The sequence below is a fragment of the Dendrobates tinctorius genome, unplaced genomic scaffold (assembly GCF_039654945.1).
Source record: "Dendrobates tinctorius isolate UK_male_01 unplaced genomic scaffold, ASM3965494v1 ptg000032l, whole genome shotgun sequence".
In the NCBI taxonomy this organism is placed as follows: Eukaryota; Metazoa; Chordata; class Amphibia; order Anura; family Dendrobatidae; genus Dendrobates; species Dendrobates tinctorius.
The window spans coordinates 37,215,156-37,227,179 of record NW_027361700.1 but is presented as its reverse complement, the minus strand read 5'-3'; the positions used below and the strand labels follow the sequence as shown (position 1 = coordinate 37,227,179).

General features: G+C 43.8%; 1 protein-coding gene across 1 annotated transcript; it reads left to right on the top strand.

The window, feature by feature from the left end:
- The first annotated feature begins 3,126 nt into the window (after positions 1–3,126).
- Positions 3,127–11,409, top strand: PHOSPHO1 (phosphoethanolamine/phosphocholine phosphatase 1). Its single transcript, XM_073572740.1, has 2 exons — positions 3,127–3,200; positions 8,379–11,409. Exon 2 carries the CDS (start codon positions 8,388–8,390, stop codon positions 9,129–9,131), a length of 744 nt encoding a protein of 247 aa, XP_073428841.1. The 5' UTR covers positions 3,127–3,200; positions 8,379–8,387; the 3' UTR covers positions 9,132–11,409.
- The last annotated feature ends 615 nt before the right edge of the window (positions 11,410–12,024 follow it).

The window sequence follows — 12,024 nt, the reverse complement described above, 5'->3', positions numbered from 1 at the left end:
ATGCTGGGAGTTGTAGCTTGCCGCAGACAACTGCTCTACACTACATTCTGTTACTTGTTCTTGATGACCGACATATCAGAAATGACATTCTCAGCAGCCCAGAATGGTGACAGCCCGTGTACTGTGCTGCGGAATAGGTTTGCGCTACTTAAGGAAAAGAGATACTTCTCTATTAACTCCACTCAGGTTTTCAGGACTCGAATCTCACCTGTTGGGTCATGTGCTGGACATCACCGGCTGCAGTCATCGAGACCCAGATGTGTAGATGAAGCACACTACCACAAAGCTGCTTACAGACATCACAAACAAATCCAAACATTTGCCTTGGGGGCTTTCCAGCTTGCCAAACTGCTTGCCCAGCCTATTTCAGCCAAATTGGAGGATTGCACACTTCACTGCAGGTGAGGCACATGTGCAAATACATTTGTAAACATGCACTGCCTATTGAATTGCACACTTGCTCCGTTCATACTCCACCCACACCAACAAATGATACACCATTTGAAAGGTCAAATGACCTGCAGGTGGAAGCACACTACCCCAAAGCACACTACCACAAAGCTGCTTACAGACATCACAAACAAATCCAAACATTTGCCTTGGGGGCTTTCCAGCTCGCCCAGCCTATTTCAGGCACATTGGAGGATTGCACACTTCACTGCAGGTGAGTCACATATGCAAACACATTTGTATACATACACTGCTATTTTGGTGATTACTTCACCCCACACACACAAATGGTGAGTCACATGCAAACACATTTGTATACATGCACTGCTTTTTCGGTGATTACTTCACCCCACACACACAAATGATACACCATTTGAAAGGTAAACTTGCCCCCTTCAGCAAGAAATGAGCCAAACAAACCACACATTCACAATTTTATCACTAAATACAGTTTAAACACTCATTTTCATAAACCTGCAGAAAGACACAATGACCTGCAGGTGGCACCTCAACCAGAAGACAATTTTTGGCCTCTATTTATCAAACAAATTTATTGTATTACCAATCTACATATATAAATACCTGTCTGTGTTCATCAGCTCATGAAATACATTTACATTTGACCAGCTTGCTTTTTCTGAAATTGCCTGCGCCCCCCGACGACCAATGTGCGAAAATTTTGCATGGGCCAAGCTACTATCTAATATATAATTGCCAATCGGCTCTCACAGCTACCGGCGATTGTGTCGCTATCTCACAATCCACCGCTATGCACCAGAAGTATGCCGACCGCCATATTGGAATACCCAAGTGATGGGTATTCCCTTATTGCACCCGCTGGTGGTACCAGGCCCTTGCGCAGTACCACCAGCAGGATCCCCACTGGGACACCTGCCACCGCCGCTGGGACACCTGCTGCTGCCGGACCCCCACCGGGGCACCCACCGCCGCCGCCGGGGCCCCACCAGATGCCCGCCACATCCCGCAGCTGCCTGCCCACCCACCTCCGTGCAGTCACAGCTGGCAAGAAAGACGGTGGTTTGCGGCCTGTGCTGGAGATGGGGTGCGGGCGCCCTCGCCACACCCCATCTCCAGCACAGGCCACAAACCACCGTCTTTCCTGCCGGCTGTGACTGCACGGAGGTGGGTTAGCAGGCAGCTGCGGGACACACCACACACACACTGCAGACATGAATGTACACACATACACAAGCACACACATATGTACACACACATACATATGTACACACACACACACATACACATATGTACACACACATATGTACACACACATATGTACACACACACATACATATGTACACACGCACACATACATACACATGTACACACACACACACATGTACACACACATACATATGTACACACGCACACATACATACACATGTACACACACATACATATGTACACACGCACACATACATACACACGCACACACACATGTACGCACACACACATGTACGCACACACACATGTACACACACACACATGTACACACACATACACATGTACACACGCACACATACATACACATGTACACACACATGTACATACACACACATGTACACACGCACACATACATACACATGTACACACACATACATATGTACACACGCACACACATGTACACACACACGCACACACATGTACACACACACATATGTACACACACATACACATGTACACACGCACACATACATACACATGTACACACATACACATGTACACACACATGTACACACATACACATGTACACACACACATGTACACACACACATGTACACACATACATATGTACACACGCACACATATGTACACACACATACACACGCACACACACATATGTACACACACACATGTACACACACACACATATGTACACACACATACACATGTACACACGCACACATACATACACATGTACACACACACACACATATGTACACACACATGTACACACACACATATGTACACACACATACATATGTACATACGTACACACACACACACATACATACGTACACACACATACGTACACACATACATACGTACACGCACACACATACGTACACACACATACATACGTAAACGCACACACATACATACGTACACACACACGTACACACACATACGTACACACACATACATACGTACACACACATACATACGTACACACACACACACACACATACGTACACACACACATATGTACACACACACACACACACATACATACGTACACACACACACACATACGTACACACACATACGTACACACACACACACATACGTACACACATACATACGTACACACACACGCACATACGTACACACACACACACACACATACGTACACACATACATACGTACACACACACACACATACGTACACACACACACACACACACTTTACACCTTTTCTACATATGCGCCTTTCGAGCACGGACAGCTCTCCCGTTCCAACCATTGTGGGCGTGATTCTCAGCAGTGGGCGTTCCTCTCCCACCCACGTGGCTGCTTGTGAATGGAAATGGGCGGGGTTAGTCTGCGTGGGGCGCGGCCATCCCTCCCTGTTGCGGCGTCCTCTGCTCGCAGCTGACACGCGATTGGCTCCTCACCGTGTGACGTGACGCGATGCGGCCGGTTCTCGCTTGATATAAAACATCGGAGGAGATAACACACAGGACAGCACCTAACCGCCTACAGAAGAGGGAAGCCGTCAGGAAAAGAGCGTAAGCTAATCCAGCACCCCCCCTGTGCATGACATGGACTGTCTTGACCTCCCGTGCTATTCAATGAGGAGGGGGAGATACCACTGGGGGTAGCAAGGGGGTTAACTTGTAGAGGGCAAAGCAAGGAGTGGGAGCAACCACTAGATATGTGGGGGAAGACTATTGTATATTTAATTTTTATACATGTACATATATGATTTTTTTAAAGGGGTGTTGTAAATGAAGGCGCCTTCTATCTTAGTGGTGCCTGCAGTGTAATATCAGGGAGGTCTGTCCCTGTGCAGGAGTGGGCACTGCTCTGACCTTAGAGGCAGTTCTGGCACTTTATGGTCATGAATGCCCCACTGGAGCCAAGTTCAGAGCCAGGCGTTATTCGGGCTCTGCTCCTTACTGGCTGCTGTTATCCTTTTCCTTGGCCAGAAAGAACATTCTATAATGTATCATTTCTAGGTGATACTTTTCTTGTAGTGTTAGTATTCCAGATCTGCAGAGCTTCGCCTCCTTCCTTGCCATCGGTAGGGGACCTGCAGCAGCCCAGACATGGTGTCCTGCAGCGGGGATAGCATTACTGGTGGCCCTCAGCCCCCTCCATTACACCCCATCACTCTGACTAGGGGGGCGCACCAATAGGTTACATGTACCCCTCGCCTACAGTTATCTGGCCCAGCTGTATAAAGAAGGATAAGAATCACTATATTTTTATTTTGAAAATTCTACTTTCAATCTCCAATGTCGCCGATCACAACCTAATAATTTGGTAGAGGATGTGGGCAGTACACAGTAATTAAATGGTGAAGGATGCAGGAGATGAATGTCTAACTATAACGGGGGCAGAGGATGCAATCGCATCCGATTAAAGATCTATATTAGGGACCCTGCTAAAGACTTTGCATTGGGGCCCACAAGCTTTAAAGGGGTATTCCCATCTCCGAGATCCTATCCCAATATAATATTAGCAAATACCAACAATTAGAAATGTAGTATAGTTCTTCTGATTAGCTGTGTCGTTTACCCCATGCTTAGGACATTGAAGCAGTTATGAATGGTCATAACCATGGACACCTAAGCTACTGCAATGCCTGCTCATGGGAAAAGCGATATAGCGAATCAGGAGAACTATACTACATTTCTAATTGGAGTTAATTGCTAATATTATTATTATTACACCTACTACATATTGGGATAGGAGCTTGGAGATGGGACTACTTCCTTAAGTTACGCCATTTGGGATGACATTCACGTATATTCAGGGGCTTTGATAGAATTGGCAGTAGCAAAAAAAAAAGAACAACCTTCTTACCTGATCATTACAAGTGGCAGGGCTATAGGAATGGCAGAAATAGACATTGTATTTGGGACCCTTATTAATGGATCCATATTGCACATTACAACATTAAAAAGGATCAGTAGAAAACAATCAAAATACCTTCAAAAATCTAATATAGGTGAATCAACCAATAATGACACTGAAAAGCTGTCTTGTAGGAGGTGGTCTTCTCTGAGATGGCCATCTGTAAGTTATATGCTAGGACTGAAAATCTAGTCTGGACAAGTGCGTGGTCTTCTCAAAGAGGTGGTCTTTTTAAGAAAGTTCAAACAATAATTGAATAATTCTAGATCTATACCATGGGATGTGAGCTACACTACATCTTTGGTTTGACCTTAACAGGATCCTGTCACCATGAAATTGCTGTCCAGTCTATAGGCACCATGTTATAAAGCAGGTGGAGCTGAGCAGTTTGATATATAGTTTTGTGGGGAAAGATTCGGTATAACCTGTGCTTTCATCGTTTAAACCTCTGTTCTTTCTGGGATATTGGGTCAAGTGGGCGGTCCTTCTATAAGAGTGCATATAGAGTCAGCTGTCAGTCACTGATAGGACCGCCCACCGGACCCAATATCCTGAAAGCCAAGGTTTAAACAATGAAAACAGGTTATACCGAATCTTTCCCCATAGAACTATATGTAACCTTTAAAGGGGTTATCTGGGACTATTTATTTATCTATTTTTTACTATGAGTCTTGAGAACTAGCAGTGAGGTAGTTACCAACTATCTGCCTGTTCTACCCAAGCACACTTGTATCTTAATGGAATATTTTCGGGTGCTCGAAAAAAAAGTTGCAGCGGTTGTCGAACAACCGCAAGACATGCAGCCGTGGGGACTCGAACACGATGAAATACTCGATTAGGAGACGAGCATGCTCAGATAACACCTTACCCAAGCACGCTCGCCCATCACTACAGGTCGTGCTTAAAGGAGGATGAGATGTAATATGAGAAACGGCTGTATTTACCAGGAGGGCCAATCACGTTCCATTGCTGCTATCCGCACTTCTGTCACATACCATTAATATACAAACATATAAATCTATAGCGATGCAGTGCTGTATATCAGGCTGTGATTGACATGAAGGACCCCCAGCTTTTCGTCAGCGTCGCCATCTGCTCTACGCAGCAGTTTGCAGACCAGTTTTCCAGCTGTTTTTACTACCAGATCTATAATTATCACATCAGTCCATGCATATGATTAACCTATATTTAGCTCCGGATCTCACTGCACGTGCCATCCTCTAAATGTATATATCCATGTTATCTATGGCTGGGGAGCACTAGAAGCAAGTCATGAAAAACTCTCTAAATATACGGTAGTAACCGCTTTCAATCCATCATCAGATATCATCAAACACGTCTAAAAACAGCGCCACCCACGTCTATGGTTGTGTCTGGTATTGCATCTTATTGAAGCAAATCAGGCGTAGTTGCAGCAGCTGACACTAAGGGCTCATTCACACCACCCTCTGACCAGTGTTAGTCTATGGGGCCGTGCATATGTCTGATTTTTTTTTTTTTCCTCCAACCATGTCAAAGGAAAAAATTGCAGCATGATCTGATCTGATCGCACTCACTATGAATGGGTGAACCTCACCTGATTTACAGAAGAAGCTTGTGCAGGCTGTGGTTTTTTTCACGCACCGATTCGGTCAGTGAAAAAAGTCGCTCATCTGCACTGAACAATTGGATGACATTGGTCCGAGTGCGGTCTTCTTCTTTTCTTCTACAGATGTGAACATCACAAAGGTTCCGATCCACGGCACCATTAGGCGGCACATGCAATCCATTAGTTACACTTGTGTCCTGATGCGTCAGTAATGTGCTGCCGTTAACCTCAGCATGGGACGCTTTAAAGCTCCAGCAATACCCGAATGTATCTGTACACCACATCAGAAACATTTATTACTCTTATGTAACACATGTTCATTCTGTAACAATCCTAAAATGCTTCAATCACTTCCAATCTTAATGGGTTTTCCCAGAATCGGAGCTCATTACCTATTCACCTTTGGGACCCCCACCCATCATGGGTTGCATTTTAATAGAACTGCAATTAAGCGTACACAGTGCTGATCTATCCAAGTTCTAAAGGACTGTCGGGGATAGCCTAGAACTGTACTTCATTCTAACGGAGGGAACATGATTCCCTGGACCACCATCGATCACACGTTTATCACCCATGAATAGGCAATAAGTTGTGATTCTTAGGAGGCAATGGTACATTTTAAAATAACTATTGCCTACACTCATCAGCTGGTACCATCACATTACAAGGGCGAGTGTCCATATGTGCTACCAAAGGGCATCCAAGCAGTATCTGACGGAGCTTCCTGGGACCTACCAAAGGAGATCATTCCTAGGTCAACCCAATGTAGTAGCATGTGATGGCTCTAAATGGATTTGTCTTCTGCTGGACCTTTGGTCTTATAAATGTATCGGATCTTTGGCTTGCCAGAGGATCCACTGGTACTTAAATTGGTCTGTCTGACATGTATAGGGTGTTCCCATCTCCAAAATCCTATCCCAATATGTAGATAATCCCTATCCCAATATGTAACAGTAATATTAGCAAATAGCTACAGTTAGAAACGTGGTATAGTTCTTCTGTGTAGCTTACCCCATGTGCAGAGCATTGCAGTAACTTTGGTATCCATGGCTACAACTACTGGTATAGTGACAGTTAATTTTTAGTGGCTGTAACTATGGATACCTAAGCTACTGCAATGCCCTGCACATGGGTCAACATAGCTAAGCAGAAGAACCATACTACATTTCTAATTGGAGGTATTTGCTATTATTCTTATTACTAGATGGAGGCCCGATGCTATCGCATCGGGAGGGCAGTAATGTCACGATGGGGGCAGGCTTTGCAGCGTTGAGAATCCCCCCCCCATGTGCAAACCTACCTATCCACTCTCCCTTTCCCCATGTGCTAACTTCTCCTGTCTGTGCTCTCTTCTTTGACCTGTCTACTCCATGTGCTATCCCCCTTGTCTGCTGTCTCTCTCCTTCCTGTGCTGTGTTCTACCCTCATGTGCTGTCCCATTTGAGCTGTCTCCCCCCTGTGCTCTGTCTCTCTCACCCCTGTGCCTGACCGTATACAGAACATACCACAGCTCCTGGGCAGGGGAGGAAGCAAAAGACAATACTGACATTACAGCAGGAGATCGCAGAAGATACATTTTGTGAGGTAAAATATTGTTTAAAAACAGTCAGTGAAGTATTTTACCTCACAAAATGAATCCTCTGTGATCCCCTGCTGTAATGTCAGTATTGTGTTTTGCTTCCTCCCCTGCCCAGGAGCTGTGGTATGCTCTGTACACGGTCAGACAGACAATTTTTAAAATTAACTTTCGTTCATGGGAAAAACCCTGTAATGTGACCGGGTTCCTCTACCTGTAGACATGTCACGCATCTGCCACCGGGATCAGCTGAATGATTCACTGCGCCTGCGCGGAATTCGCGCAGGCGCAGTGCTTCGGTGTTCCACTGGTGATACCGTGCAAGAGGTTCTGTGAGTGAGAGAGTGTGAGTATGTGAGTGTATGTGTGAGTACGTGAGTGTATGTGTGTGTGTGTGGTGTGTACGGCGTATAGAGTGTGTGTGTGTGTGGTGTGACGGTGAACTTCCTCCACTTGGAATTCTAGAATACGGTGACATCTGAACAGAACAGGAAATGAAAACATTACAAGGCAATTATATAAATAGATTACACCTACTTTAAATTGGGATAGGATTTTGGAGATGGTAATATGGTAATACCCCTTTAATCTTCGCTTAAAAGACAATGTCAGGAGCGCTATGAAAATTCCCCAACTTATATTAACTGTATCATTGTTTTGTAGGTGACAAGGATGGCATCCAGCCACAAGTACCTTCTTGTTTTTGACTTTGACGAGACAATTGTCAATGAGAATAGTGATGATTCGGTGGTTCAGGTTGCGCCTGAGCAGGAGCTTCCTGACTGGTTACGGGAAACCTTCCAAGATGGCTTTTATAACCAGTACATGCAGAGAGTATTCAAATATCTTGGAGATAAAGGTGTGAAGGTGAGCGACCTCAAATCTGTGTACGAAAAAATCCCACTATCACCGGGAATGCCTACTCTCTTCCGTTTTTTGGCCAAGAACCAAGATCGGTTTGAGATCATCCTCATTTCTGATGCCAATATGTTTGGCATTGAGAGCAACTTGAAAAGGTACGGCTATCATTCTCTCTTCCGCAGGGTTATTAGCAACCCTACCAGTGTGGAAAAGACTGGATACTTAACTCTAGGACCTTATCATTCTCATAGCTGTCTCCAGTGCCCGGCAAACATGTGCAAAAGGAAGATAGTGACCGAGTACCTCAATGAACGATCCCAAGAAGGTGTAAAGTTTGAGAACCTTTTATACGTTGGTGATGGCGCCAATGATTTTTGTCCAACAGTTATATTTACTTCCACTGATGTTGCTTTTCCTAGAAAGAGTTATCCCATGCACAAGCTCATTAGAAAGATGGAAGAAAAGCAGAAAGGGTCCTTCAAAGCAAAAGTTGTCCCATGGGAATCAGCTGATGTGGTTGCACAATATCTACAGGCACTTCTGAACAAGTCCTAAGAGGATTTTCAAGAACTCTGAGCACTGTGACGCATCTCCGTTTCTACAGTCTGTCCTACTATGCAGTTATGTCAACTTCCAACAACAACTTCTATAAGGTTGTTGAGTTGTCCCTCACATGCCAATGTCCAAATATTCTAATGTCTTCTCAAGGTACTATGGACTGTTCTTTCTGACGCTTAACAGAACAGAGACTTAAGGATTGCTATGTATTCGTCTTCACAGAAGAAAAAAGAACAATACCGTTTTAACTGCTTAACAATTTCACGCACTGCTGATGCATGAAGAAGATGCAATTACTATATACCTCTCAAATATATAGACGTTCAAATATCTAAATATTCTGTTCTATTTCAAGGGTTAATCATTATGGGAAATGGGCTGGATCCATTAATTTGCACTAAGTACTTTTGACATAACTAAAAGTAAATTTCTTCCATGCGTTAATAAGAACACATCATTACAGGATCATAGAAGGAGTTGGCGTAGAACCATTTGATATGAAATTGATGCCAGGCAGTAGGAGTGAATTACTTTTTGCCTTTTTGAGCCAATTGAACCTCAGCATTTAATGGATATGTTCTTGTCATCTAAAGGCCTTATATATTGGTCTCTGAGCGCTCATTCAGCTTACAGATATCTCTCCCATCTCCCTTATACAGAAAAATGCTCGGCTTGGTTCAGAGTTTATGTGTTTTCTATGAGAACGCTTGAGCTAGTTGGTAACAGATTCATCTGCCTGGAGATCAAAGTGATCAGGGTTTAAACTGTAGCCACTCATTATCTTCTCTTACATCATCTGTCTTGAGGTGCAAATACATAGTAGATGGTTGGCTGATCCATGTGTAATTGGCGGGTTCAGCCAACGTTAATCTTCTGTGTCATGTTAGGGAATTCTTAGTTACTATTGGAGGAGTCCTGAATTCATTACCCTTATCCATAATCTAGACTGAACTGTGGCTGCAATGGACACCTCTTGCTCAGGAGGAACCAGCATGTCTGTAATAATACAGATGACTCATAGGTTTAAATGTAGTTTGTGTAATGCTTCATTTCACCAGTGGGAGTGCTGTGGGGTGACTGAACACTTGCACCCAGGTTACTTTACATCTGATCGCCGGATTGTGATTGGTTTATCATAAGAGAACTCTTCAGACTAAAATGTATAGTTCAAAGTGGAGCACTCCCTTAATATTTACAGAACTGGACACAGAAGCAATAGAGTATTAATCATTAAAATTCAGAAGTCATGGTTATGAATGTAGAACTGCATGAACACCCACCAGTCACATTCTATGTATACCTGCACATCATGGAGGTGAGGTCTCCATTACTACAGGTGGGTCTGTTACAGGATCACAAACAAAAAACCCTAATGGGAGTTGATTAAAGGGTTGTCTGAGATTGACGAAAATGGTTTGCCTGTTTTTCTGAAAACTACGTAGCCAATGATGGTGCAGAAAGACCAGGAGATAAGTTGTGAAGTGGACAAGGATAAGTGACCCATCAGATAAGGGTCATGATAACAGCAAGAGAGCAGGTTGCTCAGTAAGCAGAAGGCAGTGACTCTGTGATCAGCACAGGCCTTGGGTTGTCATCCCTGATGGTGGTATTAGAGTAGTATTGGCTGAGAATGCCAATATTAATGGGTTTGGCCAATAGTCTAATATGTATTGGGGAGGCAGCCAACCGATGGTTGGAAGAGATGTCGATTGGACATGACTTCGGACTATCAGTCACATTGTTCTCCTAGATATAAGCTGCTAGCCGTTATGCCACCCATCGGCCTTCTTGTAGAGAACACAGGGGTGATTGGCTGAATGAATGCTCTTGAGTATCGGAGAGTTGGCTGAGATGGTTGTCAGCCAAATAATCAACCAACAGTCATCTAATGGGCATTGTGTCCTTTAGGCACTCAAAGCTTGCACATCAAGATGCCTCAATCTATGGAAGGACAGATGCAAATGCTATTGCTTCATTCCAAAGTATATGAATAGGGCAATGATATATACTGTAGGCACTGAATGTACTATTTATTTCTGATAGCTTCCAGACGGAAGGGCTTGGGGTCATATAAGAAAATGCCAAGTCAGGTAGGTTTTCCTTCATGGGAGACCTGATTTCTAATTACTCATGCCAAGACAGAGTGGCTTCTTGCCTCCTCCGTTTTAGTACCTAGCACATAAGCATCTTCATCATCATCCAACTCTATGACAATCCAACCAGAGACATAGCATGTTATGGGTTTTCTGAAGGGGTTGTTCTAGTTTTGAAGAAATTCTTTAAAAAAAAAAAAACAAGCCATACCTGTCCACAGCTTCTGTGTGGTACTGAGGTTCAGCCCCATTCACGTCAATTGAGATGAGCTGCAATAGCAAACACAACCTAGTGTCAAGGGTGGAGCTGTTTTTAGAAGAAAGCAGCATCTTGTTGTTTTAAAGCGTTATCTTGTCAAGAAGTCTCCTATCCTTATGCCATATTACAGTGTATGGGGTCGCTATATTTTGCACTGACATCTTAGAACTGCTACACTGCCATTACACTTATACCAAGCACAACATGATATACTTTTCTGTACTCATCCATTCCTAGGGAACACTACTGAATGGAGTCTGTACAGTGGGGAAAAAAAGTATTTAGTCAGCCACCAATTGTGCAAGTTCTCCCACTTAAAAAGATGAGAGAGGCCTGTAATTGACATCACAGGTAGACCACATCTATGAGAGTCAAAATGAGAAAACAAATCCAGAAAATCACCTTGTATGATTTGGCAAGATTTATTTTTCAAATTATGGTGGAAAATAAGTATTTGGTCACCTAAAAGCATGCAAGGTTTCTGGCTCTCACAGACCTGTAACTTCTTCTTTAAGAGGCTCCTCTGTCCTCCACTAAT